Source organism: Lepidochelys kempii, chromosome 7 (assembly GCF_965140265.1).
Source record: "Lepidochelys kempii isolate rLepKem1 chromosome 7, rLepKem1.hap2, whole genome shotgun sequence".
Classification (NCBI taxonomy): Eukaryota; Metazoa; Chordata; order Testudines; family Cheloniidae; genus Lepidochelys; species Lepidochelys kempii.
In genome coordinates, this window is record NC_133262.1 from 59,396,247 (window position 1) to 59,411,784 (window position 15,538).

Below are 15,538 nucleotides of genomic sequence, written 5' to 3' on the forward strand. Positions count from 1 at the left end.
GTGTCTCATAGTAAGTAAAAGCCAGGAACCAAGCATGCTCTTTCATCTTTATTTTTCTGCACTTCTATTGCTTTGGGGCCCATTCACTGGTTTAGGAGAAACAGCAGGTCCTCTCCACCTAACACCAAGCAAACCCTTAAATGAAGAGAACTGTGGTGAGGGGAAGAGCCGTTTATTGGTTTGGGCTGGACACTGTAAGAGTCGAATGGACAGACTCTGTGTAACACTGCCACCTTCGTGTGACCCGTGGATGCTGCCTCTTCACCGCCACTCTGTTTGGTTATCCTTTGCCGTGGAGTTGGGCGTCATGAGGGAAGAAAAATTTGGCTTCCTCAGAGAGGTGGGCACCGTGTTCTTCAGCTTGTTCAGCTTGTCCCTCTCCTCCTGGCACTTCTTCAGACAGGGGCCACACAGGTCTTTCTCATCCACCAAGTACAGGGCTTCAATGCGCTTGATGGTGTCGATTAACAGTTCCTCCTCTGTTGGCTGGGGGAAGGGGTTCCTCTTCACATTCATCTTCTTGAGCTTGGGGAGCTTTGCTACACTGTTGGGGATGGTCGTTAGATAGTTGTCAAAGAGGCCCACGTCCTGGAGCTCCTTCAGGGCCCCAAGGGTGGTGGGGAGGTTGTCGATCTGGTTCAAGCCCAGGTTGAGGGTGCGCAGGTTCTTCAGCTGGCTTAGCTCCACTGGCAGGCTCCTGGTCGTCAGCTTGTTGTTGCAGATGTTGAGGTAGAAGAGGTTCTGGAGCATGCCGATCGTCTCTGGCAGCTTCTCGATCTGGTTGCTGTGCAAATCCAGCCAGCGCAGGTTTTGAAACTTCTCAATGAAGTCTGGGATTTTCTTGATCATGTTCCTGCTCAGATCTAGCTCGTCCACATCAGCCAGCTTGAGGATGCACTTGGGGAAGGTGGTGATGCCCATCTTGCTCAGGTCAAGGCGGCGTTTTCCATCAAACGTGATCTTGATGGAGTTTTTGGCGACTTTCAAGGTGATCTTTTTCCCCTTGGGGCCTTTTGCTTTCCCCTTGGCCATTTTTCTGCTGGGGGAGAGAAGTGCGTCAGTTTATGTCAGTAAGGAGTATTCAGATGGAGGGGCCCAAGTGAAATCTTCTGAGGTTGCTGGCTGTTAAACCCTGGTTCGAAATAAAAAGTGACCTCATTAGAAGTTAACACATGACCACTGGACTCTTTAGAGTCACAACATTTCTCTAGGGGCATGAGTTCTCCATCTGGGGGGCATGAGTCCCAGCAATGTCACACATAGGTGTCGGGGTCATGACCCAGTGCAGAGGAGGTTTTGAACCACTGGTCTGTGGTGTCCCAGGGTTTTAGTGATGGAGTATAGGGACTATGGAGCCTTTCACCACTAGGGTGCTGGTTTCAGTCCAGCCTGTGCTGATAGGGAATAAAAATGATTGCTACCCATTAGCTCTTTCGTGGCCTGCGTGAAATAAGGGGTGGGTCTCAGTCCAGCCCCCAGGGGGCACTTGTTCACCTCACAAAAACATATTGTCCAAAAGGGTATTAATTAGATCAGATGCTTTAGAGACCAACTGGCCATACCCCTTTGAGGGCAGGTGTATAGCAGCGCCCTCTTGCCTCAGTGCAGCCTGGTTACACAGGCTGGACAGAGGGACCAGGATTGGGCCCGAGGCCCCTGTTCAGCAAAGCACTTGTGTACTTTAGGCACATGCTTAAGAGCTTTGCTGAATGGGGGCCTTGAGTTGTCGTCAAAGTAAACATAATAACAGAGCTAAATCCTAATATATATAAATCCTAAGAGCTCTAATAAATTGGTTAGTCTCTAAGGTGCCACAAGTACTCCTTTTCTTTTTGCGAATACAGACTAACACGGCTGTTACTCTGAAACAGAGCTAAATCCGGCGCTATTTTGTACACCTTCCCGTTTCCATTGACTATAACAGTGCAACAGCCAACATAAATCTAGACACAATTTGATCTAATGCTTTAAAATGAAATTGTTACCTTGGGACCATAAAAGAGACTTTTAAAGAAAAGAATGTCTGTGTTCCTTAAACAGCACCCGCAGCTGCCCTTCCTGTGTGCAGAGAGAGGGCACTGCCGAGCAGGGATGCTGCAGGTACAGCGTACCCCTAGGGAGCACAGGAAAGTGTGTCCTAGCAGTTCAAAATGTTTTGATATCAGCTGAGAGGTGATGCTACAGAAGGGCAACAGGAAAGGCTATAAAACCCTTATAAGGCCTGGTCCGATGCCCGTTGGAGTCAATGGAAACCTTTGGCTGCACCGATTGTGACACTGGTGGGCAGATTTTCCAAAGGCCTCTCCACCCAGATACTATGGTGATGGTTGGTGGTATAAAACCCTAAGGTAGAACATCCAATCTACCTCCAGTTGTGGTGTGCTTCTGAAAATCTAGCCCATAATAAAGGACAGGACTTTGCTGAATGGAGGCCTAGGTGGCTGCTAATACACTGCAATCGCAGAGGTGTTATTAGTAGGTGAGGCTATCAAAGGTAACTAACAATATGCATCAGCAGTAAAAGAAATAGGAGAATTCATTGGCAAGGAGTGACAGTGACTGTAGCTGCTGGGGAGCTGAGAGGAGCACAGGTTACAGCTGGCTAATCTCCAGCTGATCTGGGTGCTCCCGCATTTAATTGTAAAGAGTCAAATCACGGCTTTGATGAATGATTGTTTGGGAAGCAATATGGATTTGTCTACAATACACTTCTCCATTAGAAAGGCTTCATTACAAACCCTTCAGGCTTTTTGGCTACTCATTAATCATGTGCAAGTACATCAAGGGGGAGCTCAGACTGGAGATAAGACATATCGGCTCCTTTCAATTATATGCCGTAGCCCAAAATAATGCAAAGGCAGGGTATCTGTGCCAGTCACCCGCGCCCTGCCAGGCCTTCAGAAGTGAGACAGACTCTTTGGGAAGTTCGGGAAACAGTGCTGGGTTTCAATCTTTCTGAGAGTTGAATGCATCTTTCGACCGCTTTTATTTTTAATGTTGTTAGATAGATTTCAGTGCCTTTATCAGTCTAGCCCCATACACACCCATCACTCTATCCATCTATTGTGCTTCTCTACCATGGTAGTCTTTACTGCATTGATCTTTACCCACCCCTGAGAGCTAAGGCAGGGCTGTTATCCCCATTGTACAGATGGGGAACTGAGGCACAGAGAGACTAGGGGACTTGCCCAAGGTCACACAGGAACTCAATGGCAGGGCAGGGACTTAAACTCTGGTCTCCCATATCCCAGCAATCAAGGTGTCTGTATTGGTGTTCTCAGGAGGGAGGGGGTGGAGCTAATCTCCAAGGGGAACAAGGGATGATGTCAGGATAACCACAAAAAGAAAAGGAGTACTTGTAGCACCTTAGAGACTAACAAATTTAAGGTGCCACAAGTCCTCCTTTTCTTTTTGCGAATACAGACTAACACGGCTGCTACTCTGAAACCTGTCATTAGGATAACCACAGTGATGTTCATCCCTAGTGCCACTCCACTGACGGTAGGGGATGAATTTTGGCCTCATCCTTCCCTGTGTTACTCATAACACCTCAGAGTCCAAGCTCTGGGCCCAAGTTGCACTGTCCTGGGGAGAGGTTAGGAGGGGGTGGTACCAGGACCCTGGATGCTCTAGGAGGGGGACTTGGGAATAGTAGAGGGAACCTGAGTGAGGAAGGCAAGGTGGCTGGGGCTGTTATTTGAATAATGAATCCAGTTTAACCCTTCTGGGTGCCTGTGCATCGATGTCCTTGGCTGGGTCATTTGTAGGGATTGAATTTGGGACCTTTGGGGGCTGGATGCATAAGCCTCTATTGCTCAAGCTAAAAAACCAGCTGCATTCGCTGGAAGGAAGCAGCTGACTCATAAACTGCATTGTGTGATTCCGAGGGGGACAAAGACACACACTGGGTTAACGTGGGTTGTACTCTGGTTCAGATTTGTAAAGGTATTTAGGTGCCTATCTGCATCTTTAGGCACCTTGAAAAATATGGCCCATCATTGCTTCAATCAAAAGGCAATATCCTCTTCTCCTCCCCCCGCGCCTCCGCCCCGTGTGCATCTCCATCACAGGATCTGGCTCCAGGAAGCGTCTGGAATCTCTCTGAGAGACGTTTCCTTTGAAGTAACGTAGTGGCTGGGTTTCATACTTACAACAATTGTGATTTCCAAGCCCGCCAACAAGGTTGAGCATTAGAGCTCTTCTGAAGTTCTGGGGTGAGGAGGCAGCTCAAATGGGATGGAAAGCTTTCCTCTCCGCAATGGTGGTAAACTAATTAGCAGCGGGAGGTCTGCGGTTGGAGATAATGAGAGCTTGTTTAGCCACGTCTGGGACTGGTTCGAGCTGAATAAAAGGGCTCCAACTCCTTAGCTATTGACATTAAAAATTCAGGAATGGCAGGGGCCAGCCTGTGGTGGCTGTTAATTATAAATATTGGATATCACAATTACACTCCCGGGGAGGAGCCGGAGAGTTCGGGCTGGAGACTCATGCCCTGCCACCCGAACAAAGACTCGGGAACACAGCAGACCTTTCTTTTAGCAAACTTTCTTTCTTTGCCCACCCTTGGTGTTCTCCCTCTGAGTTACCGTGGAACCTGTGCCAAGGCGGCACTGCTGGAGGCGCTGACTTGCCAACGAAGCTCCTGACCATAAAGCCCCCTTTATCCATACTCCCTGGCTAGATTGGGCCTTTAAAGCCCAGGGCTGAGTTTGCAGATGGTGCAGAGCTGTGCTGCCTAGGGGGGTTGTGCTTCCGGGTTGTCCAACCTGTCTCCCCGTTGTTGCATGCAGAACGGTGATGTGCAGGATGTACCCGATGCATAAGGTGTGTGTGTAGGTTAGAACCATGGCCCTGCCTCCTTTGGGGTGGTGCAGGGAGGGGAAAGACCTTATGTTCCCTGAAGCACTGGGACTATGATTCTGACTGATTGGCTCCCATGCAGGGTGTGTAATGGGTGGGGACTCCTTGTTCCTTCCCAGCCCCTACGCACCTGTGCAGGGCCAGGTATATGACATAGCTGCTTAGACCCCTCTGATGGGTGAGTGGGAGCTGAACTGTCCCCAGCCACCAGGAGAATTCAGATCCTCTCTTGGTCCTGATGCTCTCTGTGCTGCCCCATCCCCAGTCTCCCCTTTCTCAGAAAAACACTCTGGGGATCAGCCCCGCTGCCCAGTCGCCTCCCACACAGTACTTTGTAGAGGTCTCCCCACTTCAGAGTCTCCTCCCGCACCAGGCTCCCTGAGCCAGTGCTGGCTTGGTCTCTGGAGCTCGCTCAATAAATGCGCTTTCTCTGGCTGCAGCAGTGACTCCTCCTCTACACCAAGACTCCTTCATCTCCCACAAATGCCACGGGGTGCATATCTGCTCCCTGCCTCTCTGTGCTGCCTTTGACCTTAGCTACCACTTGACCCTGCTTAGGCTCACTCAGCTGTACATATCTTTCAGGACTTTTAAGGACTCCTTCCTTTCCATTTTCTCTAGTCTCTTCCCATCCCCCTTCCTGTGCTGATTTTAGTTCATCTCCTTGGGGCAGGGGACATATCCATAACTGGATTACATGGCTAGTGCTACATAAATAATAGCCATACGGGTAGGGAGCCCATGGATAAACCTTTCTCTTTCATGTGCTGTAACTTAGACTTGCCAAATACAAGAGATCAGCTACCGAGCTACCCATTCTCTACAAATCTGGTGGCTCAGAGCTACACCTTTTGTTTGCTTTTTGCCCAGACACGAGAGTGACTGGGCCTATAGACCAACCTGAGATTGATACACGATCAAAAGCCAAACCAGGTGCCATTTGTGTTTTGCATTATGCCCTTCACGCACTAGCTGGCAGGTATTGCAAATCATAGTAGAATTCATTTTCCTGTGTACTGTTTATTTGTTGTCGGCTACAACGTAATATGAAGGAGAGATTAATTCACTGACTCTCTTAAACACAGTTTCTGCTAACAGGGACTGGCTTAGATTAAATGGATTCTGTTAGCAAGCAGGAACTGCAGCTCCCTTTAAATTCCCTTAATTTTCCACACTTCTTCAGAAGTAGGGTAACCAGACAGCAAGTGTGAAAAATTGGGACAGGGGGTGGGGGGTAATAGGAGCCTAAAGAAGAAAAAGACCCAAAAATCAGGACTGTCCCTATAAAATCAGGACGTCTGGTCACCCTATTCAGAACAACCCTGTTAACCTGCAGCACAAACACTGACACCCCCCCAGAAAAAAAGTAAAGAATATTTCATCTAAACAAGTCTCTGGAATTGCAACGCTGCTGTATAGAGCTGTATGAGATCTTACCGGCTGGCACCTAGGAAGCATCTACTCCAGATGCGTACACATCGCAAGCTGCCTGCTTTGTCTGTGCAGCAGAATGAGCTTCCATGCTCTGTCAGTGTGCAGTTGTCTTCTATCTAGTCTTCTCTGAATAGTGAATTAGTCCTTCTCCCAGGTTTTGTAAATAAAACCCCAGTGTGCAGGGGAAACCTGGGCAGATTTGCTTTTCGCAGGCCTGTAAATTCTAAAGTGCGACTTCCTTTTTTTTTTTTTTTTAAACGGCAACCTTTCAAGAAATCGTGTGTGCGTGCAGGGGGGAGGAGGGGTTCGAAGGACTTACCCAGCTACAGTGTCACCCTATTCAACTCTCCTTCCACAGCCTGTGAAACTTCTGTTCCTAAGCAACTGGAATCCCAGGTCCTTGGAGATCATTAGCATAATGTTTTGTTCCAACGTGCAGGTTCAGACGAGAGCCGGACAGGACTCAGCGGCATGCACGTCCTGGAAATATCAGATTTGGATTTATGCAGAGAAGGAGACCATTACAACTGGGTTAGGAAAGTAGAAGTGGATCGAACTGTTTGCTAGCTGGGTGCTTTAGTTGTGGGTTTCAGTTATTTGGCCATTTCATCAGACTCTGCTGTAGTGCAGGTGCTTGCTGTGTGTAGTTCTGATCTTACAACACTTACGATATCATCCCCTATGTCGATCCATGGCAACCCAGCTAGGCGAGTAGACACAGCAGGGAGTAGACATGGCAGAGAGAATGACCACAAAGTAACCCCAGTGCTTCAGTAGTTGGTATGAGCTGCTGTCCGTATGCAGCTGCCTCTGATCCCCTCGGAATGGAGTTATTCATTCCACCATGACTCCCTAGTGGATCTTCTCCTTTTATGACGTGTGAATTTACCATAATTCTTCTCCTACGCCTGGAGTAACAAGCTTGTGTTTTCCATGGCCGGGTATGATGGCTTCAAAGTGGAACCAATAAATCACTGGGGAAAAGAAATAGCTCTGATTTAAATATGTGGTGCAAGGGGCTGCCGGAGGTGCTGTCTTTCACTTGAGGTGTAAAACCAGGGAACTGTTTGAAACATTTGTGGTCATTAAAGATCCCAGGATGGTCTGAGCATGAAAAGGGTTCGTGTTAATGCTGGTGTGCGTGACCAGTTCCAACACTGGTGAAAACAGTCTGCTTCCATCTCACTGCTGGTTACAGTGTACCCAATATATTTGACTGCCTGTGCTTCTCTGCACTCTGGCTGGGTGCTACATTTCAGTAGTGGAAAAGGTACCCCAATGTCTGTATAAGTTGTAAAAGGCCTGTGGTGTCAAAGGCATTCTGTAAATATAAGATATACTTTTGTACCATTCCAGGGTCTCAGCACAGTCTGACCAAAATGAGTTAAGCCTCACCACAATCTTGTGAGGTGGGTCGATAGCATGACCCTCATTTTGCGAAGAGGTAAACTGAGGCACAGAGCAGTCACTATCCACCTCAGGAATACAGCCACAGTCTTGTCACCTATTGATATTTCCCTAATGCTCAGGGAAGGGTTGGGAGGCTAAACTGACTGATGTTCATAAAGCACTATAAGATACGCGGGTGGAAGGTGCTACAAAAGTTCAAGCTCCTAAATTCTTATTATTTACATATTTCATATTTTCCCACCATCGTTGGAGTGGTAGAAGAATATCAGGGACAGGTAAACTGGAACAGTCAAACAGCAACCTTGCATCACTGCCCACGTGTCACCTAAACTGAACCTCGCTAAGGCTTGAGGAAAAGCTGTCTAACTTTAAAGGGAAAGCAATTATTTCCCTGCACCTCTGCTCTTCTTGGTTGGTGCAGGGAGCAGAAGCTGGATTGTTGATACTCCAGGGCAAGGTCTGTTCATAGAGTATTTTCAACCCAATGCAGAGTAGGTAAATACTGGAAATTCCTCAAGGAAGCTGCTGCTTATGAGAATTCCTGCCCTGTTTTGCAGACTTTAGAATTTCAGATAGTTGAGTAAAAACAACAGGAGTGAAATCCTGGCCCCACTGAAATCAATGGGAGTTTTGCCATTGACTTCAATAAGGGCAGAATTTTACCCCAGAGCTTTGATGAAATCTTTTGAGCTTCACCCATTGCTAATGCACAGAGAGCTCTGGCTGGCTGTAACTTGAGTGAGGCCAGAGGCTGATCTTCATGGGACAGGGATTAATTAATCACTCCATGGATGGCCCAGGCAAAGGTAAATCATCGTGAGCACACATACATGGTGCTCCGATATTACAGTGGTCAGCACCCTGGAAATAGCATACAGTAGATGGACACTTCTGTTGAATCCAGGTAAACTCACCCCTCAGCTATTTATGTTTATAAAGCTCCTGTCCCCTTTTCCTTTTTGGCACTAGCCCTGGGTTTTGTTTTAAGTGCACTCACTGCTGTGTGGTAGCTGCTGCTGATCTATTCTCAGCCTCCGCTGTGTTAGCTGAGGAGGTATTGGCTGGAGGCACGTTGTTTGATGAAAGATGGTCAGGAAAGTGGGAGGAATTGTCTTGACCATCCCAGGCCTGTGGCCAACATTCTGACCTCTGTGAGTCGTCATGTTCTGGCACAGAATTCCAGAATCTTTGAGACTGGGAGGGGCTATTGAGTCTAGCCCTCTGCATCCCAACAGGATATGCTTGAGGTGGGAATATCTAGACTTAGCCTTGAATACCTTCATGAGCATTGTTGACTCTTCAATCTCTTTAAGTTCTGCAGAGACCACTTAGAACTGTGTGGCACTGGCAGAGGTCTAAGTGGCCCTCAGAGAATTCCCATTAGCTGTTAGGAATATAGAGCCTATGACACACAGCTGAACAGTTCTGTTTCCATCATTAGAGGGCAGTGGCATACCCACATAAATATATGTACACTTGGCCAGTTGATTGCAATATCTTATATTTTAACCCACCCTCCCCCCCCCCACAGAGGTGCCTCTTTAAAACTCTGAAGGACTGAGGGGGTGCAGCAAGTTCATACGTTGCAGAACTCCTTCAGAATTCCCCACCAATGAGTTCACCATGGACCCTCGATTAATGCCAGCATCCTGAGCATCCTTGCTAACTCATCCACCCCAATGAGAAGCAGGTCGATCCAATCTTGCCTGCCAGCAGCTAAAACCCAACCTGATCCCTCCGTGACAGGCTCCCTAATCCAATCCCCCTACAGCCTCATAACCTGACCACAGACAAGCTCCTTAACTCCTCTCGTAGCATACAGTAGGCTTTCCTCCCTTCCAGAATGTGCTATGGGGTTTTCAGAAGTCTAGCTGAGGCGATGCACAAAACTCTGCAAAACCTACACATAGGAACGTAAGAACTGTGTGACAAATGGCAGGTGTTTATAGTACCCCAATTTGCTACTTTAGAATTCCTAAATTCCTGGGCCAAATTCTGCTCAGAATCAGTGGTGAAAATCCAAAGTAATCCCACTGCAGTCAGTGGAGTCCCTCCTGATTTACACCATGTAACGGAGAGCAGCATTTACCCTCTTGTCTTTAGGGCAAAGAGCCAAGATCCATCCTCCCGTATCAGATGTGAATGACGCTTGTTGTTTGTGTGCATGGTTGCTATAAACTTAACCTGATTGGCTGGTCACGCAGGGGAATTACACAAAGAGGTGTATGAGTTTTAGGTCATGACACAGAATCAGTACTAGATTTTATTGTTTGTTCAAAGAGATTAACCCATAATCTGCACTAAAAATATTGCCTAAGCAACAGGGAAAATAATACTCTTATTCTGAGACATTAGCTTGTCCAATAGAAATTATACAGCAAGATAATGATAGAGAGAGAGTTGGGTGAATAATTGATTTTTCAGTCTAAGGAAAAATTCATTTCACACTGAACAAAATGTTTCATTTATTTTTAGAGTGTTTTTACCTTTTTTGGGGGGGATTAAATCTTGCTATTTTTTAACAGAACCCCATTTTGAAACAAAAATCAAAATGTTTTATTTAGTAAATGTAAAAATGTTTCTGTTCTGTTCTTTTGGCAAAACTATTTGACAAATTTGACCCAAAGCTGTATTTTTGGGGTGAATAAATTATTTGACAAAATAAATTGCTTGGTTCTAATTATATAATCATTAGGGTCATGTTACACGGATTTATTCCTGATAATTCATTAAATAAAAAGTGATGGTGAAAGTAGAAAATTCTAGGTTTTCTCCTAGATCATTGATTTTATGGCCAGAAGGGACCATTATGGTCATCTACTCTGACCTCTCGCATGAAACACAGGCCAGAGAACTTCACCCAATAATTCCTGTTGCAAGCCCATAGCTGGAGTTGAGCTAGAACATCTGATTTTATTTCTGGAGAGTTAGTAATTCTGTTTCTGAGAGGATCACCATGCTGGGGCAATGTGCTCCTAAGAAAAAGCCCCTGCTGCCCAACTGAATCAGCAGTACCACACGGCCGCCCCTTGGCAGGTGACATCCGTCCAAGAACCAACCAGGCACTACCCTACTTAACTTTTTGGATTTGACAAGAGCACAGCCCAAGGTAATAAGTTTGAGGGCACTGCTACTGAACAACATACTTGGTTTTGGTAGCACCCCACTATTTAAATATATTCTACACCTTATTTTAATTTGCTGAGAACTTTTGATGCTTTCACCTTTAAGGCTGAAATTTCCCCAACTTCTTCAGAGCTATTTAGAAAAAAAAAACTGAACAAAAGTTGCTGAGCATTTATGAGAATGAAGAGGACAAGGATGGGCAAATACACTTTCCCCATTATTAAAAAAATACAAACCTGGCAACCATTTTTTTCAGAACTGCTCTAGGTCCAAAGTGGCTAGGGTGGGAAAGCAGATATTTATATGAAGATTGATTGGGAAATGAGCAAATTGTTAATGAGCAAAGCCTATTCAAAGGAAGTTGGGGTGCGGGGGAGGGATTGGAATATTAATGTAATTTGTTAATCATTCTCCAGTGGTTTTGAAGGTGACAATAAAAACTTTGTTTCATGCAGGAAGAACACGGGAGGGGAAAAGACAATGCTCCAGAAGTGGCAGGTAAATGTAGACAGATCTCTGGCTAACTCTCTGATTAATAAAACCATGTCAGTACCTAGCTGAGGAAAGAAAAGGATGGACCAACTCTCTCTGCCCTACTGCAGTGTACCAGGAACCCCAACAATACTGCTAAAAAGACAAACCTCATCCTGCAGGGTTTAGAGTCAAGCTCTCACTATTGGGATTGGGGTGAGACCCTTCATGGAGTGCAGATTAGCCCACACTGGGTTATTGCAGGGTTCTTTGCACCTTCCTCTGAAGCAGCTATTGCTGGCCACTGTTGGAGACAGCACACCAGGCTAGATGGACCTCGGGCATTAGTTCTTTGCTGCAGTGATGCCTAAGATGGCCACTCTAGTCAAGATGAGGGGATGTGTAGAAGGAGATCTGCAGCAGGTGTAAATCAGCAAAGCTCCATTGATTTCACTGGAGTGACATTGTCCTATACCAGCTGAGTACCTGGACTGTAGCTTCCAGTGGCTACATGCCTCTGATAAAGATCTTGATGGCCATAGAAGACAGTGTAGAAATCCATGGGCTATCTCACATTTGGCTCTGCAGGATGTTGGCCAGGATTCTCCTGCACATGGATAAAAATAAAACAGTTGTGTGTGTTTGGCTCTCCATCAAACCATATGAAAGCAATACAGTAGCCTATTACATACATATACCACTAGAGCATTTAGTGGTTTCAGCCAGTATGCAAATTACATAGTCTGAAGAAGATCTAATGAGAAAACTTATTTAACATTTTGGTGAACTGATTATTATAAAATAGTAGCAGGCTCATGTAGGCTTGTGCTGATTTGAATAGAGGTTGCTGATTGATTATAGCATTTATAACACTGTGGCCCAGCTGAACAGGGGCTCCTTGGAGTTCTGAGAATGCTTCCAAAGTTTAAAAGCAGCTGCCGTCTCTGATGGCTCAGAATCCAGGCCAATGGGCATTGCTACCATCTGAGCATTGTTACCAGCTGAGAGCTCTTTTTAATGCATGTGAAATGAGCTGGTGGGTTCAATCCAGTTTCTGGAGCACAGATGTCCAGTGATTGTGTGTGTGTGCGCACAGCACCTAGCAAAGCACATGCCCTTGATCCCAGATTGAGCCCCCTAGGTGCTAACACAACATAAATATTAATAATCATCATCACAAGAGCTACCATTACAATTGGCACCCTTGCTGGTGTTTCAGCACAGAGATCTGGGTGTACAAGAAGAATGAACTCCCCTCTCACCCAGAGAGGAGATCTCTCCAGGTCAGATTCAAGGCACTTTGCCCTGTGCACACTGGGACAAGGGGACAATGTGTGGGAAATTTGCCTTGTCAATTTCCAGGCTGTATTTGTTTTGTGAATTAGTAAGGGGACTTCACTTGCCAGGACAGTCACTCTGGCACCATTCACAATAAATTGAAAGACCAAAAATCATGCAGTGGCTATGGGTAGCGAGTAGACCTGATAACTATTTTTTCTTCAAAACATTTAAATGAAAACTGGCTTTTTTGTCCAAATGGAAATTTATGCTGGAAATGCCCAATTTTGAAGGCAATTTTCATGTTTCCATTGAAAACCCATACACCAATTTTTTCTGTTGCTGCTTTTCACCAAAAACCCAAAAGCTTTGTGAAGAAAAATTTTGGAGAAAATAGAAATTTTTAACTTACCAATAAAAACATTCCCATGTCCCAACTGGCTGTGCTAATGAGTTGTGTTTAGCCTGCGCCGGGTTGGCTCTTACTGATTAACATGGAGCCAAGAGCAGCTTCACAGGAGGGGTTTGTGATGATTGTTCCCTGATATGGCAGAAGAGAGAGATCAGTAACTTTGACTACCTGATGTACCTGAACACGCTGGCCGGGCGCACATACAATGACTACATGCAGTACCCCGTGTTCCCCTGGATCCTGGCTGATTACCACTCCCAGGTGAGCTCTTCATGCTTAGTAGCTTTTCTGTACTTTCTGCAGTAGAAGCCATGCAAAGCGTTCTTCACTGACGTGAACGCTGGGGTGGGCCTAGTTCTAGAACCCACTCCTGAGGTCTCGAGCCAGGGCTGGACTGTGCCAGAGAGTGGGCTCAGAACAGGGCCAGGACTGTGACCCCTTCTGCTTCTTGCCCCTCCAAAGGGCTATGGAGGGAGCAGGCCCTGTGCTCCCCTGAGAGCAAGTACTGCCACTTGTCCCTTCATGCAGGCTGTGCCAGTCTGGGTACATCTACACAGCAATCGTCTGGGACCCTACAGACCTGGGCAGCTGGCCTGTGTCATCACGGCTCCATAGCTATGTATTGCGAGCTAGCTCAGTCCAAGCTAGCTCATGTATGCCTACGTGTGCTGTCCTGATTGCAGTGTGAATGTACCCTCTGGGTGGGAGGCTCCTTGCACACACTGAGCTCTCGGAGGCACACGCCCTCTGCTTCCAAGGATCCTTCCCTCTCCCTTGGGAGGGGGATGTTGGTAGCATTGAACCTCTGCCCAGAAAGGCAGATATGCTGTGGTTTCTGCACTATATGCTGGAGTCACTCCATGAACCAACCAGCAAAGGGGTGATTCTGAAGGCAGAGCTCATCCCCTTTCCCCAGGAACTGCGGGTGTCATTTCTACCAGCTTATACCTGCCCAAGGCTTAGCTGTGATGCATCTCCCAGTTTGCCGTGGCCATACTGACTCCCTGCACAAGGTTAACGTAGTTCCCACAGAGTAATGGGGAGGCGTTCCATGCTGGCAAGGGCATCACACCGGGTTTGAAGGGGTGAGCACCGAGCTCAGTGAATTCCCCTGGCTGTGGGTGTGGCTGACACACCTGAGCCACCACAGCTAGGCAGGTCACGGAGCTGAGCCTGGTCAGTGGGATTCTAGGAGAGTTCAGCTGCTCCCCCGCCCGCCCCCCCCCGACGTTTGCCTTGCAGATGCTGAACCTTGCTAGCCCCCAGACGTTCCGAGACCTTTCCAAGCCCATGGGAGCTCAGACACTGGAAAGGAAACGCAAATTTATCCAGCGCTACCATGAGGTGGAGAAGAGCGAAGGTGAGTGCTTTCGGAGAATCACGGGAGGCACAAATCCAGCTCCCACTGAACCCCTTGGGCGCTAGGTTAATTCCTAGGGAGATGTCTCCTGCAGGAGGACCAGTTGATTTTCAGGGCTTGGGCAGAGTCAGATGAGAGAGGGCCTTGGGTTCCTGGGACGTGCCTGCTATGAAGAGTGACTCCCATCCTGTCCCCCATCCCGTCCCCCATCCCGATGTGTCCTGCACTGCTAAGTCCCATCCCCATCCTCAGGCCAGAGACCAGTATTGGGCCGGGGGCTTAGCAGCAGAGGCCACTTGCCCAGTGAGGGTCCTTGCAGGCATCCTGTCTGATAGCTGCAGTGGGGGATTGGGGGAAGTGAGGCAATTTGGCCCCTGGGGAGTGGGGCTTTGCTGGGGGACAGAGTGATGTGGGAGAGAATGGGGGTGGGGGTGCAGGGCTTAAAACGGGCTGAAAAAGGTCTGTACGCTGGGAGGAGGGTCTGTCATTTTCTACTAAAATGAAAACAATGTCATCTCTGCCTGTCCCCCATCCCACAGCAACTCTTCCCCCCACCTCCCCAACCGTTCTGCCCTTTCCAGCCTCATCGCTGCTCCCCCTGCAGCTCCTGGGGTTCTTCAGCCCCCTCTCAGGCTGGGCGGGCCTAAGCAAGGTTCCCTCTCCCCCTCCCAGGCAGGGATGGAGGGGGAAAGGGAAGGGTAAAGGCCTCACAGGAAGGGAGGGGAGGGAGGGGGAAGGAACCCCCTAGCTGCTAGGTTCTTACCCCCTCACCCCCAAGAATATCTTTGGCCCCTGGGGGTAGGGGGGAATTGCTTCCTGCAGCAGCCCTGGCTGGCTGCTTGTGCCCCGAGAGGCAGGGCTGAAATGTGCGCCCCCCCAGGGACCTGGCTCAGAGGTAGACATTTTATATTAAGTGTGCCGGGTCTGTGCCCCTTTTGACCTGGCATACTTTAAGCACTGGGGGGATGGAGCAGGAGCAGGCAGGATGGCATGGAAGGAGGAGGGCATTCGGGATCTAGCTCCACTAATGTTAAGGCACCTGTCACCGTGGTATCTGCATCATCTGCCAGGCCATAGGGATTACATGGGACTCCATCCCGTCCTTATGTGGCCACGTAGCTGATCACTGTGGAGGTAACCCTCTTGCAAATGCAACAAAATAGCAACTAAGGACCCCAGAGACATCA

General features: G+C 47.7%; 2 protein-coding genes across 13 annotated transcripts in view; one reads left to right on the plus strand and one right to left on the minus strand.

Annotated features, from left to right (window-relative positions):
* WDFY4 (WDFY family member 4) overlaps positions 1 to 15,538 on the plus strand; it is a 247,143-nt gene that overhangs the window by 174,976 nt on the left and 56,629 nt on the right. For all 10 annotated transcript variants that reach the window (XM_073353062.1, XM_073353061.1, XM_073353064.1 and 7 more), the window contains 3 exons: positions 11,286 to 11,328; positions 13,133 to 13,252; positions 14,234 to 14,351. In XM_073353062.1, the coding sequence (XP_073209163.1) occupies positions 11,286 to 11,328; positions 13,133 to 13,252; positions 14,234 to 14,351 (281 nt within the window). The remainder of the gene's footprint in view (positions 1 to 11,285; positions 11,329 to 13,132; positions 13,253 to 14,233; positions 14,352 to 15,538) is intronic.
* Positions 64 to 6,596, minus strand: LRRC18 (leucine rich repeat containing 18). 3 transcript variants are annotated; one of them, XM_073354894.1, is made up of 3 exons: positions 6,298 to 6,596; positions 4,152 to 4,288; positions 64 to 1,132 (listed from the first exon to the last, which is right to left on the minus strand). In XM_073354894.1, exon 3 carries the CDS (start codon positions 1,030 to 1,032, stop codon positions 262 to 264), a length of 771 nt encoding a protein of 256 aa, XP_073210995.1. In that variant the 5' UTR covers positions 1,033 to 1,132; positions 4,152 to 4,288; positions 6,298 to 6,596; the 3' UTR covers positions 64 to 261. The 3 variants fall into 3 exon arrangements, with proteins under 3 accessions (XP_073210995.1, XP_073210997.1, XP_073210996.1); XM_073354896.1 differs by lacking the exon at positions 4,152 to 4,288 and having other exon boundaries at positions 64 to 1,036; XM_073354895.1 differs by lacking the exon at positions 4,152 to 4,288.